Source organism: Alnus glutinosa, chromosome 3, assembly GCF_958979055.1.
Source record: "Alnus glutinosa chromosome 3, dhAlnGlut1.1, whole genome shotgun sequence".
NCBI lineage: Eukaryota > Viridiplantae > Streptophyta > Magnoliopsida > Fagales > Betulaceae > Alnus > Alnus glutinosa.
Genome location: NC_084888.1, coordinates 21,165,321 through 21,181,996, shown reverse-complemented (window position 1 = coordinate 21,181,996; position 16,676 = coordinate 21,165,321). Strand labels below are relative to the sequence as shown.

The 16,676-nt window shown below is 35.5% G+C and overlaps 1 protein-coding gene across 3 annotated transcripts; it reads right to left on the bottom strand.

Moving 5' to 3' along the window:
- Positions 1 to 7,625: 7,625 nt before the first annotated feature.
- On the bottom strand, positions 7,626 to 15,463 carry LOC133862858 (uncharacterized membrane protein At1g16860-like). Of its 3 annotated transcripts, XM_062298752.1 has the most exons (7): positions 15,234 to 15,463; positions 15,094 to 15,136; positions 14,922 to 14,966; positions 11,082 to 12,043; positions 9,789 to 9,944; positions 8,417 to 8,628; positions 7,626 to 8,099 (listed from the first exon to the last, which is right to left on the bottom strand). In XM_062298752.1, exons 4-7 carry the CDS (start codon positions 11,961 to 11,963, stop codon positions 7,907 to 7,909), a joined length of 1,443 nt encoding a protein of 480 aa, XP_062154736.1. In that variant the 5' UTR covers positions 11,964 to 12,043; positions 14,922 to 14,966; positions 15,094 to 15,136; positions 15,234 to 15,463; the 3' UTR covers positions 7,626 to 7,906. The 3 variants fall into 3 exon arrangements, with proteins under 3 accessions (XP_062154736.1, XP_062154735.1, XP_062154737.1); XM_062298751.1 differs by lacking the exon at positions 14,922 to 14,966; XM_062298753.1 differs by lacking the exons at positions 14,922 to 14,966; positions 15,094 to 15,136.
- Between the last annotated feature and the right edge of the window lie 1,213 nt (positions 15,464 to 16,676).

Sequence of the window (16,676 nt, the reverse complement as noted above, 5' to 3'; positions counted from 1 at the left end):
CATCGCATGAGAAGAGCAACTATCTATCATTAAGATGCAATAGGAAAACTTAGTAGATATCAGACATAAACTCTCAATCATATATAAGCATATTCAATTAATGCACAATGAATTGAGATATCAGGCAAGAACACATACAATATCTGAAAAGCTATCAAAAGTCAAAAATAGAATTCTACGTCTTCTCCCCCAATTTTTATTTTTTATTTTTTATTTTTTATGTTGAAAACAATAAAACAGAAAAACAACAAGGACATGCTTATGGAAAAGGAAATAACATCTAGTCCCAGTATGTAAGGTAAAATCAAACCTGTACTCAGGAAGAGAGGTTTAGAAATACCAAGACAGAAAAGCAGCCGCTTGACGTGCTTTTAACTGACATCCCCAAAAAAAATATCTGCAGAAGATTCTCAAGATAACAAGAGAAAAATATGGGGATAGAATAAATGGTTCCTCAAACAGAATGCAAGGCATCAATAAGATATGGCATGATAAACAATGCAATGCGAACATACCTGACATGCACTAGGATTTAGGAACCAAAATCCTAGGCATGGTGAGACTTCACCTTTACTAGGTGAGTCCACTCCCCCTCAAGGGGTGAATGGTCTCATCATTCTTGACCCATACCTGCTTAACCCGTTGAGATGGTTTGTGGGTCATGTCCATGTTGGCCATACTCCTTAGCATACCATGTATTAGGCTCAGCAATCCTTCATAGCCATGGTTGCCATTGTGCTTATGCGGCTTTCTCTTGTAGCGCCTTAATTTGTTCTTCTTTGGTTTGCCACTCTAATTGGCAGGAACAAACTTCTGCTGATGCCGTGGAGCCTGAAGAGCCATTGAAGGTATAGTGCCTAATGTAGCTCTTGTTGGTAGCTTCCTCTTAACCTTCGACATTTGGAGTTGTGGACATTTGGATTGAATGTGACCGGTGATGCCAGGTAGACAGGCTTCTTTTGGTTGAATGCTTCTTGACATTCTCTGCAGAATTATGATTAGCATTCTTACAAATAACATTGCCCTTACCTTTTATATGTCTCCCATGAGAAGTGACATATTTAGATGAGGAAGAATCTTCAATTTCACTTTTCCTCATAGCATCTTGCTTAATCCAAGGCTTGTGGGATTTCAACAAATAACAATTTGGCCTAATATGACCAATCTTCCCACAATTATAACAAGTAGGGACAAACTTACAATGAGCTTGTGTACCTGTATCTTTGGATTTTGGCTTCACACAATTTTTCAAGCAAGAATTTTCAGAATTATCCAAACAAGTAGTGTCTACTATCACAGGCTTAATAACAATAGAATCTAATTCAGAATCAGAAGCATGTGAAGTAGAAGCATTCAAATTATCAACAATTAAATCAGGCTTGTTAGAAATATCTGAATGAATACAAAACATGCTCTTTAAATTATCACTAGAGAATTTTTTTCAAGAGATCTTCAGATTCTTTTAATTTATTCTCAAGTGTATCAATAATGTCAAATAGCATGGTATTTTCAGATTTCAAAGAGTCAATTAAAGCATGTGATTCAGATAACTGAACAATCAAAGACTCTTTTTCTTTCTTCACCTTTTTGAGCTCTTTTGGAGAAACAATTTTATCCAATTTAGCAAAAACTTTAGAGAGCTCAATATTATAATTTTCTTCAGATAACTGAGAAAAATCCATGATAAAAGGTATAATAACAAAATAGAAGTCACAAAGAGATAAAGATCACACTCAGGAATTAAATCCTTTAAACGGAGTGTACCCGCTCTGACACCAATTGAAAATTATTAAACCTCTAATTTATCAAGTGTGCGCAATAGTGTGCAACAAAATATCACAATGCAGAAAATAAAGAGACAGATATTTTTTTGACGAAGTGAAAACTCAATTAAGAGAAAAACCACTCCGGCACAGCCAAACCCAGGATATCCACTATTCAGAAAACAAAGCTAGTTACAAAGTAGTAGCACTCACATACCCTTATGCAGTGGTCGTACCTTGAACTCTAGCGTGTAACCCAACACGAACGCCTCCCAACCAAGTCTCCTACTTGAAGGGGTCTTCAATGAAATCATTTACCTTAGGGCCAACCCCTAAGATAGACTTCAATTTTAGCACAGCAACAGCACTTGGCAACGGCTTGAGAGTTAGCAGATCAGCACAGTAACTCTAAATATAACTCTCTAAGCACTACAGAATTCACAACCGAATTCCTACAATTCTCAAGCCTAGGGGCCTTTATTTATAGGATACAGGTTCAAATGAGTGTCTGACTTGAAATACCTAGGCGCCGTCCGGACAGTAGACATAAGGCATCTAGACGGACAACTGTGCGATTGGCTTTCCAAATTTCGCAGAAATTCTTTCCTGAATTGAGTCGTGTCCGAATGATGTTGCCATGTTGTCCGGATGATTGCACTTTAGTAGCACGCAATTTCCATATCAAGGCTTGGCGCGTCCGGACCATGACATCTGTCGTCCGGACGGTGAATCTGATGTACGCAATTTCCATATATGAAGCTCACGCGTCCCGACCATGAAGACCGTCGTCAAGACATCTGAATTTTGAATGCACGACTTGCCTTACGGATGAGCTTGTCCGGAGGGGAATCCACATCGTCCGGACGGCTGCAACCGTCTTCCCATATCTATGTTTTGGAAAGAAATCCCATAGCTGATCGAACACTGAGTGGCATCCGGACATGTTGCTGAAATGTCCGGACAGATACAAGCTAGAGCAGTTCGAAGCTTCTCGACAGAGGGAAAGGTTCGGACAGAAAGTTCTCGTCATCCAGACGGATGATGCTTGGACAGTTGAGCGTCAGGACGGAATATCATGTCGTCCAGATGGTTGCAAGGGATCCGATTTCTCTGACTTGTAGACTGTGCAAAATCTTCTAGAAGAACTCTTAATAGTTGAATCCCTGTTTAAATGCATCATTACATAGAAGTGATTTTGTCCAACAGAATGCAGCCAACACAAAAACTAACACTAGATACTATAATTCTATCAAACATTCATCTAACAATGTTGACACGACACTCATAATCAACCATTAGTTCTTTTTTTTATTTATTTAAAATGGATTAATCAAAGTGTTAGATGAGAGTTCCACGTCAACATTGTTGTATAGAATTATAATATCTAGCATTATTCATAATAAAATGGGTGTGAAAAATAGATTTAGTCATAACTAATTAATAGTATTATACTAACTTAAAAAAAAATCGTTTCACAAACCTTGATCTTTTGGCAAATGAGCCCCATGTATTTATAATAGTATGGGAGAATGAATGGTTAATGCTACCCAAAAAAAAAAAAATCTATTTGTTAATTATGAAGGATTAAGATATTACAAAATACTTTCTTTGAAAACATTAAGAGTTAATATAATATTCTTCTACAGAAACAGGAGTTAATAAGATGTAAAATTACAAAATATTATTTATGAGAAAAAAAAAAATTATACTTAAGTTGTAAGGATTAGCCTATTATCTTTTTAATAAGTGACAATATTTACATTTCTAAGAAATCACATAATTCATGACATAAGATTTTTTCTAATTCTTAGTAGGATCAATTACAATTATTATAACATTATAACAAGTGCGTATTGTTGAAATTCTTAAAAATTAAGTTGTATTCAATATTAGTCACTACCCAATGAACTCGGCTCAAGCTCGAGTTAAGCTTTTACAACGTGTTGAAACTTGGCTCGAAAAAAGATTAGTTGAGTATTCGCTCAGCTCAAGTCAACTCAAGCAACGCAAACTAGTCGAGCTTGAGCTCGAAAGCCCAAAGAAGGAAAAAAAATTGGAAAGAAACAGAAGCAGAAGCGTGAATCTCAAGACCCTTGAGTTCAAACAACAACCGTCTGATTAGGCCGGTGGACAATGTGAACATGAGGATGGCCAAACTTCAAGTAGATGTATTCAATGAGTCCAGGGAGGAGGTCAAAGCGTAGAACAATGAAGTTGCAGAAGTTCATGTCATTCTTAAGGTGTGCAACGATACTAGAGGAGGAACAATTAATGGAAAAATATAAAAAGTCAAAAGGTTAGGCTTAAGGTTAGAAGTCTTGCAAAATGTAGAAAATCAATAGTTGATAGAGAAAGAACGAGAAAAAGAAAATGAACATTGGGAAAGATGAAAAGATGTTGGTTGTGAGAGAATAAATTGTGAAATGAAGCAAAAAAAAAAAAGAAAGGGAAATGGGTGTTAGAGGTGATAGAAGTTAAGTCTATAGTTTAAGAACCTTAAAATTAGAAGGCAAATTTTGAAAATGTGAAAAATCATTAAGTAGTTTGAAGGTTGGGAATTGTAAAAGTTGATGGGAAATAGTGAAAGGTGGGAGTTTTAAAAAGGAGTGTGAGGTTGAGAAAGGTTAGGTGGAAAATTAATTAATGGGTGAGGTGGCAACATATTGTGAAGGGTAAAATAAGGTGCCATCATGTCAATATGAGTCCACATTTTTTAGCAAGTATAGAAATGACTAACATTTCACAATGAGCCGACTCTTCACTATAGTAATGAAAAAAAAAATCCTTAAGTCATACTATTTTAGTTGTGAATATGTGCACAATCCAATCTTCTACTTGGAAACATACACATAAAAACTCATTTAAGTCGTATCATAACTGTACATCATATAATTCAGTTATATATGCATTTTACTGCCTCAAGCAAAATACATGCATATGAGCATATCTAAGCAATAAACTAGTAAATCATTATATGCATCCAATTGTAATGGTAGACGTATGTTCCATCCAGGAACATTTATGTACTGATACACTTAACATGAAATCTCTCATAAAACATCATCATAAATCACTATAAAACATATGCTATGCATGCTTTCATTTGCCCCTTGCATTCCCGTTTTCATTTCTTTACATGTCATTTCGCATCGTGTGTTGAGGGAATTAAATGCCCTTTTTGTTTCACGTGTTGAGGGTTTTAAACCCCATTTTCATTTCATGTGCTGAAGGACTTAAACCCCATTTTTCGTTCATAGCTATCATGAGGGACTGATCCGGCCAGCCGTGAGAGTATGTTTAATCAACAACTTGGGAAACCGTCAAACATACCATAACATCATTTGTCTTTTATTCTTGGTTCATCTTTCATGTACATGTTCATGTTGCATGTTATACATGCAATCATCAACATTATATGTTGGACACAAAATGTACATCATTTTTTAACACTTGTAGAATCATCGAAAGTGCTCATAAAACATCCATCAAGTCATTCAATGTCATCAAAAGTAATCGTAATGGTCCGTTTGAGTGTTTGATTTTTAAAACAGAATTCAATTTTTATTTGGTGTACAAATTTCAAGGTTTGACTTTTTAAAATAAGATGAATAAAATATGATTTGTTTTTGAAAAAGTTTAATAAAATATGATTTTTTTTTTTAAAAAAAAAAAAAAACAAAATCAGAATCATATTTGTTTTTGAAAATTCTTTTGCCAAACACACCATAAGCCTTCCTAAAGAAACTTGTATAAGTCTTGGAGTTGCACCCTTTTGCATGGAAAGAATCATACATCTCTTGTTGCAATATATGGAAATTCGGTGCTCAGGTCTTCAGTTATGGAAACATGCACGTCCGTTTATTTTGTTGCTGGAACGGCTCTTGTGTATGCATGGGCATCAGTGCTGCTTGTTTATGGAAAGATCTTTCCAAATTTGGTTCGGTGCTTGCTTATCATGGAGAGAAGACACGCCTCTTCTTCGGTGCTGTCTCTTTTTGCTGCAGCTCAAGAGTCTAACTTGTCTCCCGATTAGATGCACTTTCCTTAATTCTGTTCGGTTGCCACGGCTACAGGTCTAAGAATAATACACTCAAAAAGTCTCCACACGTCCAAAAGAAAAAGAACATTCAGCAGACAACAAGCAAGCTGAAAATGTGTTGCGCACTCTAGGTCTAGAAAAAAAAAAAAGTATTCACAATATGGCAGCGCCAACACATCCTTTTTGGTATGTCTTTGATTATTTCATTCTTAATGGCATATATACTGCTTTTATGGTGGCAGAATGACCCAACAGCAGGCATGGAAGTTGGCCTTTTCTTTGTTCCTTATTTTCTTTTAAGGCACTTTGCCAAAATTTCCGCTTGTGCATTTTTTACATAAAAACCACCATTATCTTTTAATGACCTACAAAACAAAACACCAAAACTACTCAAAAATATTAGAAAATAATAAAACTTAAGATTTAATAAATGCAAATTAAGGGGTCCAATTATACAATATTTAACACTCATCATTATGATTTTTTTTTTTTTTGTTGTTGAGAAAATCAGTATGATTATTTGATATAAAAATAATCATAATATTGGCTTAAATCTATTTTGGTATCTCACTGTTTCAATTAGAATAATTGAAACAATAACTGCTTTAAAGTCATCTAACTTGAAAGTTAGTATGATTATTTGATATAAAAATAATCATAATATTGGCTTAAATCTATTTTGGTATCTCACTGTTTCAATTAGAATAATTGAAACAATAACTGCTTTAAAGTCATCTAACTTGAAAGTTCAGTTATTTGGGGTTACAAAACTCTATTGTAAAATCATGACTAACAAATTTCAAATTGAAAAATTTAAATTATGGAAATTTCAATCCAATCAATTTAAATTCTTATTCTTTGAATGAGTATATTTAAATGATAAATAATTGTGAAGTATTGTAAAACAAATTTAAAATAACTCTCTTGTTAAAAACACACTAAAAAATCACAAATTTCAATTTTAAGTACGATCTTTAAAAAAAATAAAAATAAAGAGAGATAAGAAAAGAAAAGATAAAAGATGTCAAAAGAGACATTTAAAATGGAATCTAAAAGACAGATTTTCTCCGAACTGAGTTTTAATATATAAAAATATCATGTGTTTACTTAGTATGTTGGAAGCACATTTTTTTTTTTTTTTTTAATTCCAATGACAGTTGGAGAAAATTTTATTTAAAAATGTATTTGCTCTTTCAACTTTGCCATTGTAATTAAAAAAATACATGTGCCTCATAGGCAAATGAACACATGACATTTTTGTAAACTAGGTTGGAGAAAGAGTTTAGAAGAAAATTCTGCCCATAAAGGCGTCTAACCAACATTTTTATTTTTTACCTTTTTCTTTTTAGATCCCTCCAAAATGTTTTTCAACCATCCACAGAAATTACTCAATGTTCTACGATAATAATATTAATTATATGAACACATAATGCTTATATTTTGTACATTGAATTTATAGATAGAGGCACCTAATAGCCAATATTCATTTCAAGGTGGATGCATACATAATTACAGAAGACAAACATAACAATGTCTTTAAGAAGGCAATTTAGAGAAGAACAGAAGTTAGCATCTCTCTATGCCTCCTCCCTCTCCCTCCGTTGCGATCAATGAGTAATGCTACATACTACACCCACATCTCACTCCCATCTCATTAGGCAGGTATGACAGTGCCCATCAGCTCTTAAATCAGCCCTAATAAAAAAAGAAATGAAAAAACCCCAAAATAATAAAAGTGGAATAAGGGGTGTAGTATTTAGCATTACTTGTGGTCGATAGGATAACCCGATTAAAAGTAGAGTTCCAAGGTCATAAATCAACTCTTGAATCAAACATTTTCCTTTCTTCAACATAACCAGTCTGTTCAAACCTGTAAAACTTGTCACTAAATTCAAGCCACGCCCCATTACAAAAGCTTTGTTTTTTCAAACCCTAGGAAAATAATGGAACAAAAATTCCCGAAAGCTATACACCATGTTGGAAAAGAAAAAGAAAAATAGAAAAAGCACCATGTCATCTTGATCAACACACTTACCACCACTTTTCAACACCATCATCAATTCTGACACTAGGAACAAGATATTTCACAAAAGAGCCAAATGCTCTAAACAGGTATGACATCAATTTTTGACGTATCTTCGAATCTCAAAACAATACCCTCAAGGCTAGCAGGAAAGATACACTGGCCCCACTGGCATCCAGTTGTCAATGGCTCAGGTGGAGGGACAATCATAAGCACATTATCATTTCTCTGAACAACTCCCATCACACTAACCGTGCTCCCTTCTTTGATGAACCTACAAAACATCGGTAAAAGATCACAAGATTTTATCACACCGGTCTACCGTTACACACTTCTCTCAATCTTGATTACGTTAAGAAAGCAATAAGAAAAAGGAAAGAAATACATTGTTTGTCACTTATCCAATCATGAAATTATTATTATCTACCTATAAATTGGACTACACTTATGTGCCAAAGGCTGCCTCCCACCCAAGAGACAAAAGGAAAAATAGGAGGAAAGGAAAGAGTTAAAGTGAACCTCTGCTTAACATTTTTCATCAAACAAATAACTTAGGTGAGCTAAATTCTTGGAGATAAAATGATTTTTTACCCTTCTTTCAATCGCATTACACGATCATCACTTGAGAGATTCCTCTCTCCCAACCATCGGACAAAATCAGGAGACAAGTCTTTGTTTTCTGGATTAACATCAATAACAACGGAGTCATCAACATAAGGAGTCACCCTTGCGCCATAGCCAGTCTTGACCAATGCTCTTAACCCAGACTGGAAATCAGAGATGTAGAAGTCGACCACATGCCTCTGTAAAACAACATAAACAGAAGATTCAAGATAAACAGTTAAAATAAGTTGGGAAAGCCTCTGCACATTCCTGATGAACACAAGGTTTCCATTTGATAATGGCATGTCTGACCTGCATGCATCCATCAACATGAGGTGGAAACATAGCTTTTAAAGGAAAAAAGGCAAGGTTTTAATAACTGAAATTTTACATGATCAAGAACATTTGAAGAATGCTTGGACTCCTTTGAAATTGGCCCATCAATAAACAAAATAAATTAGAATTCCTCAGACATTGTCCAATAAAAAGAAAAAACTGATTGGACTATAATTTTGGAAGTGAAGAAAAGGATTTGAACAGATATGTTCTTTCTCTGTAATAGCTTATTGAGGATAAATGGCTAGAGTTCCCAGGAATGCAGGAAAACAAACCTGGGCTTCGTTTCACTCACAAAGCTCATTGGAATAGGGCATTGCCTGGCACTCAAAATTTGTGAAACCATATGGAAGAGTGGCCTTCTGTGTTTAATCAACAATAAGTTTAAATCTGACCGCAGTTGGATTATGGCAAAAAAACGTTTTTTTTTTTTTTTTTTTTTATAAGCAAAGAAGTTTATAAAAAGCATAAAGGCGCGCCCCTAAGCATACAAAAAGTATACAAAAATGACACCAAAACAGGAAAAAAGAGGGAAGAGAGGAAAAACACCCGAAAAACCCAAAAACAGGCAAAAAAAAAAAAGTCTCAGCATTATATACGCTTTTGCACTTCACATACACAAACCGTGAATCGATGTGTGCCTTTCTGGACTAATATAAAAAATTGTATTATTGGCACAACTACATAATACCGAGTGGTGGAGACACACCCCATGATTGTTTTCTAGAAAGCCTTTAAAAACCATGGGCTGGATCAAAGAAAAGAACAGACCTGGATAGCAGAAAAAGATTTGCAGCTCGAAAAAGGAGACAAAATGTCAGATATGCAGATGGCATCCAACCAGAAAGAAAAGGAAACCTCCGGCGTGATCAACCATTTTACCAGATTCAAATAAAAAGTAATTTTTATGCATACAACTAAAACAAAGATAGAATACTTCTCCACAAATGTTATGGAATGGTTAAGACTCAACTCATTATGAACTACCGATGTGACTATAAAGGTAATATTTTCTGTTACTCACCTCAGATGATCTGAGTCCCCATGTAAAACGACGATGTGTAGAATTGGCTGGCTTAGAATCCCATCCTCGGTACTCATATAAACTGGTAGATGTATAGACACATCTAGGAACTTTCCGGAAGGATGACTCAAGGGGTACATTACCACAGGTAACCACCTTTAGAATAACAAAACAAGACATCAAACTTTCTCATATGTGTCATTTAAGTGTGCAAAAAAGTTAACATTTAACCAGAGGATGACCATGCTCACGAGAAAAAACCTACCAAGCCTTAAAGCCATGTACATCACTACATCCATTGCACAAAATTCAGATTTGTGCAGCCAATTAATGCCCATTTATCACCCTCCCTCTCCTCTCCACACACACACATGAAGAAAAACAAACAAAATACTGAGTACAAAATATTGATCTTACCATTGAATAAATAAATCTTGTAAAGTTCAGATTTTTTTTTTAGGTCCATGTAGACAGATAATGACCTTACAAAAATTTGTCAATTGATGCTATTCATTAGAAAATATGTCATAAAAAAATCCTAGTAAAATCTGTCAAGATAAAAACTTGCTCAGATTTTTGGAAGAATTCAGTGTTTCCATGTCCAAGCAGTCCATTACCATGAGTAAGATGTTAGGATCATTTTCCTACATTTAGTATCACCATGTCTAGGTTAATTATTCCAACCCTTTATAGTAATTCCCTCTTTTATTCAAATTGTCGTTGCTCTGTTTTTACTGCCAGAGACAGAATGAAAACCTTTCTAGAAACCCAGAATTCTACGTTCTTTGCAATTAAATGTCTATATGAAGAGTTTGTTTTTCTTTAAATTTTAGGAGAAACGACAATAACTAACTTCATGTGGAATTCAACGATGCAAATTCAAGATAATGAGGATTGAATTCATAAAGAACAATGTCATCTTCACACTAGATTTTCACACCAGCTTCACACTGACTAATGTGGCGTGTTTTAAGTGGTTAACACTTTTTTTTACAAGGAGTTGACATGGAAAACTGCTTAAAACACGCCAAATTTGCCAGTGTGAAGAGTAGTATGAGTAGTATTATTCATTCATAAAACACTAAATCTTAAGAAAAATGATGGTAATAAAAGAAATGTAAAGAAAAAGAAAATGCATAAGTTACGAAAAGAAACAATTTTTTTTTCTTTTTTCCTGGAGAAAACAAAGATAGAAAGTCTGAACTCATATAAGTATATATCTCAAACATTAAACAATGCAACCATAGCATACAGAGATATAAATATCAGATCAACAATTCTTAAATTGCATACCCCAGAAACCTTCACATATTGCCCATTCTTGGCAGTTCTCAGTTCAGCATCGGGATAACGAGAAATGAAACCTGTGATAGCTCTTCTTCCCCAACAAGTATTCCAAATGAATAATGCAGCAACTGTGCCAAAAAGAATTATTACAACAATGAGCAGAATCACATTGTGGACCGCTCCAAGAATAAAACCACCAGCAATGAACCCCATCACAAATATCAGAATCACAGACCACAGAATTGGCTTTGGGAAATTTCTTCTGAAGGAATATTCATCATCTTGGCTAAGAGTAGTCACGGATGGGTTGTGAGCGACAGAAGAACCAGGTATTTTGACTGATCCCATAGATTCCAAAGGACCAGAGACCTTTCTTGGGGCCCCAGATGAATTTAGTGGGCCAGAAGAAATGGGCCCAGATGTAATAAGACCTGTTGCAGGAAGAACTGGTGGGATAGGGCCAGAATTTTGGCGTGTCACTCCACCAGATTGGGGACCAGATGTCTTCTTCACAGGATCACCATGCTTATTAAGTGGCCCAGAATTTGATTTCTTTAATGAAGCTGAGCCAGACATGCCTGAAGATACAGGACCTGATGTATACCCAGCCCGAGCTGATGCATTACCCGTGATGGGTCCTGAATGCGTTGCAGCACCTCCAAAAGATGCAGTCCTTGATGAGCTATTTAACTGTCCAGATTTCCTAGACTTAGAGCCATCCATAGGGATATCAAACATTTTACCCAATTCCCCGGACTTCTTGATATCACCACCAGTATAGGGCATAGCAGTTGAACTCATCGTGGGAGTCCTTTCTTTTGGCTGCTCAGGCCGGCCTGAGACATAGAGGCCATTGCTGAGCTGATGAGATGGGAATCTGGAACCCATCAAGCTCTTTTAAGAGACCCCAAAAGAAGCCACACAATAAAGACAACCACCAGTATGCTGAAATAATATTCGAAGTCTTACTGCAAAGAAAGGAAAAATGAAAACATATTTTAGAACGGAAACTTTGAGAATGTCAAGAACAAAGCATCAGGAGTAAAATCTTAATTTGCACAACTAAACTTGAATTTAAGGAGAAAATGGACCAAAGTGCATGTACAAGGCCACTATCTTTCAGTCAATATCAGAATTTTCCAATCAAACCAAAACATAAGTGGTCTGACAACAATCCACAGATGCCAACTCAGAATGAAAGACCAGTAAATAGTGACATAATGCTATCAAGGTTTGAAACAAACTAGTAAAACCACCATATGAAGAATATCAGTAAATCAGGATGGAAACAACTTGTGAACGTAATACAGTTAAAGCAGAAAATAAATATAATATACAAACAACGTATTGGGCCAATACATGATGTTCAAGAGAGTTAACAATAAGATCGAAAGAAACCCTGACAGCATAACTAGAAATAAGCTATGTCATACAATCCAATATTGTTAGCTTGAACAGTAGTCAGTTTTGGTAGGTGAGTGAAGCTGGGGGTGGGTAACAGACCCAGTTACCGCTGGCAAATTTGGGCTGCTCTGTTTCGAATTCTTCTTTGATGCGTCTGCTCCATTGTCTTCTGTGTGCTCAGTTGTAAGCACAGGGTCCCTCAAGTTCAGTGCTACTCCTTTGGTGGTTCTGGATGATAAGGAATTCTCTAATACTGAAGTGTTTTTCCAGGTGTCAAATTTCACTATAGATGGGTCTAATTCCGATGCCTATTCTTCGGGGGCTGCTGCTTTGGGTGCTTGGCTTCACTCTTCTTGTCCGGTGATGTTGGAGTGTGGGACACCTACCTACCCGTCGGATTCCAAGCAGGTGCATAAATATTACTGGAAAGCAAAGAAAGGCAGTGTAGCTCAATTGGATGTTTCTCTGCTTGCGGAGGCTGCGGCGGCAATTAGTGTTCCAAAGGTGTAGTCTTGGGGTGTTCTTTCTCAGCCCTCAGTCAGGGCCGTGGTCCAGCCCATACTGACGCTAGGTGGGGGACGGGTTGGTTTGGATCCCTTGATCCTTGATGGAGACTAAACCATTGTAGCTCTCGAAGATAGGGGCTTGTCTTCTTGCCGAGGAAGTATCAGTGGCTGCGGCGCTTCCTGTGCTAGATTCCGATGGAGTGGCAACTTTCGTGAAGACTGATGTTAAGCATTCTACTCCGGGGAGGAGTTTCCTTCGGCGGGATTTTCTCAATCCGAGTTCAGTAGTGCAAGTTTCTCCTCACTATTGTCTAAAGTGTCGGTCGTGTCGCCATCGACTCTGGTTCTTTAAATTATTGTATTGTGAATGATGAAAGATTTGGGTTATTGTTTAGTTGTATTTTTCATTTTTTACCTGTTCGTTTGTGTTAAATTTCTTCGGGATTGATGATTTGAATGGTTGAAATTTGGGATGGATAGATTTGAGAATTTTTAATCCATTTGTTTTTTCTATATCTATGTGAGCCCTTTTCCGCCTCAAAAATACCCACCAACAAAAGAAAGTCGGTGGTAGTTCCAACTCTTCCGACAAACTTGGTGGCGGAAACATAATATCTATTTCTGCCACTGAGTTCACAGACACCCAGCATAAATGAAGCTAGGAAAATAATAGATAGCATATCAAATCTCATGTACTACATTTTTTTTTACTAAAAAAAATGGCAAAACTCAGCTCATCTAACTCAAACAACTGAGGAGGTTCTTTGCTTTCTAAGGGCCAAAATAATTAAATGTCTTTTTTGTTCCTTTTCTGTCCATTCTTACAAATAGAATAGTTGAAACTCCATAAAATGATTTTAAATCCAAAACTTCCTAGGACAGCTCATACATAGAAAAACTACGTCAACTAAAACCAGAACGCTCATAACTCAAAAACACCAAAACCAACCAACCCAACTAACTCCTTATTGCACATCAAGGGGCAGAGATGAGAGTAAATCAAAACTCACAAAAGCATATGTCTTTCGAGACCAGCCATCCAAAGAACCATTTTTGAAGCATAGATCAAAGAAATATAGGTCAATGAAAACACCTTTTTGCTTTTAAATTTATTAGTCTACTCATTTAGTTTCGATCGGTAAGATTTGCACCTAAGACCAATGCCCTACAAATTGAGCCAAAGCCCACATGGCTTACCCTTAACAACATTTTGAACAAAATTCAAGAAAATGCAAATCGAAAGCCCAATAGACTCGGAGGATAAATGATCCAGGTGGAACTCATGAGAAGAAAAAGTATCAGAATTATCCAGTCACAAGAAGGATCCTGAAACGATACCATTTTTAGGAGAAGAAATAATAGCCCAAATCCATATAAATTGGATTCCAAAACGTTGGATCAAAGAAAGCTTTCAGAAGTAAAGACCACAGTATAGATGAAATTTATGATTCAAAAGATCCAAAGAACTATATAGTTTCCAGACATCTACCATCCACAAAACAAAAACTCAAGCTCGAATCAGAAAAACAAAGCACATATCACATCACCATTTTGTGCAAACGAAGGAAATTGAAGGACTGGTACAGTAAGTAGAAACTCCAAGATCTGAGAGTTCATTTGAATGGATGTTTTGGTTTAATTGCTACCCAAACAAAAACCTAAAATATTCAAAACTTGTTTTATGTTACCTTTTCATACATTTTGGGACCAAACAAGAATACTAACACGAAGGAAAATTGCCCACACTTCAAAAGGATATAAATATGAAAGATCTTCTATTTTTAGAAGGGTTTCAACCATAACATATTCAGACCTCTAACCATCAACTATATACCAAGATAGATAAAGCATTCCCACAACCTCATTCTGACCAAAAGTCCAGATATGAGGAAGATCTGAATTAAAAAAAGAAAAAAGAAAGAAAGAGAGAGATTACAGGACTTAAGCTTCTTTTGGATCTGAGAAACATAAACAATGAGAGCTGAACGATGAAAAAGAAATTAAAATCAGTTCTTTAACCAAACATACTGTAAAGGAAAAGGTAATGATCCACACTAAATTTCAGAAAAATAAATTTTCACGGACAAAATCAAAGAAACAAGGCATACCCAGATCAGCATTTTGAGCGACAAGGAAGGGAATGGGGAAGATCTACACAGATAAGCAGAGTAAGCAAAGGGGTCTGAGAGTTGAATCTATGGAAAAGGGTCTGAACGGTGATAAAAAAGAAAAAAAGAGATCGGCATACCTGAAAAAGAAGTAAAATGAATGGGGGGAATGGAAATGTTGAAGTTAGTAGTAGTGGTGGAAGTTGTGATTCTGCTGGTGACACTGAGATCCCATCTCCATGGCAGTAGCCATCTCTCTTTCTCTCTCTCTCTCTCCCTCCAAGGTTTTGTTTTCTCTTTCTCTCTCTTCAAACAGCCGCAACAACGGGTGGGTTGTCTCGTCCCGCAAAAACCCACCAAACTAAGGAAAAATATTTTAAAAGTAAAAAAAAAAAAAAAAAAAAATGAGAGCTTCCGCGGTCTCTTTCTCTTTTCTGTCGCTTTGTTCTTTCTCTTGTGTCTTCGGTCAGATCCGCAAGTAATATTTTGGTTAAATGGTTGCACGAAGAGGCGGTGAGAGTTTTAAATCCAATCAATCAATCGATATCATCATGCCTTATTATAAACAAAAACAAAATGGAAAGAATACAAATTCCTCCAATTGAAGCAAATATTTTTCCTAAACTATTAGGAAATTGTAATATAACTCCTTTTGACAAACAATACCTTTAAATATTTTCAAAACGATAAAATTACCTTTTACAAATTCTTAAAAGAAAAAGAAAACCACCACAGCGCCTTGGGGTTGGGTCACCAAAAAAATAAAATCCTAAGTTTATTATTTGTGTCATCTTTTGCATAAAGAAGGTATACATTGCAATTTTTTAGTAGTTTACGGGAACATTACTTCAATTTATAGTTTGTGAAGGACATTGTAAATTGCCTACTCCCATCTTACTGGGTTGATATAACGGTCTTCATTTTTCTACCAAATCAACTATTTTCTTTTTTTTTTTTTTAAAAAAAAAAAATGAAATAAGCACCGCCACATCAGGCTAATAAGATTGAGGTGGGATGAGGTATGACAAATAAAATTTCTCAAAAAAAAAAAAAAAAAAAAAAAAAAAGCCTTGTGAACAAGTTTTGATACTACTATTACTAATAATAAAGAGTAATGTTAGAAACCACACTTTTATTCCACCACTATTTTACCTTAATGAGTCAATTTATTTTTTTAACAATGACTAATTGACACTGACACGTCAGTATAATAGGATAAAAGTGTGGTTTTTAGTATTATAAAATTAGTCTTGTGATTTCAACAATTTGTAATCAGTCCCTAAGATTGAAAAAGTGGCTTAAAACTCCTTGTAATAAACAAAAATGACAAATAATTTCTTACCGCGAACTTTGGTTTGAAATTTTGATGAAAACTGTAAGAGTGACACATCAACATCAATAATTTTTATTATTATTATAGGAGGCACATGTCACATTATTATTGATAGTGATGTGGCACTCTAATAGTTTTCATCAAAATTCCAAATAGAAGTTGGGAGTAGGGAGTGATTTATCATTTTTGCTTTTAACATAAAATTTTTCAAGTAATTTTTTAAACTTTTGAGAACTGGTTGTAAATCAAT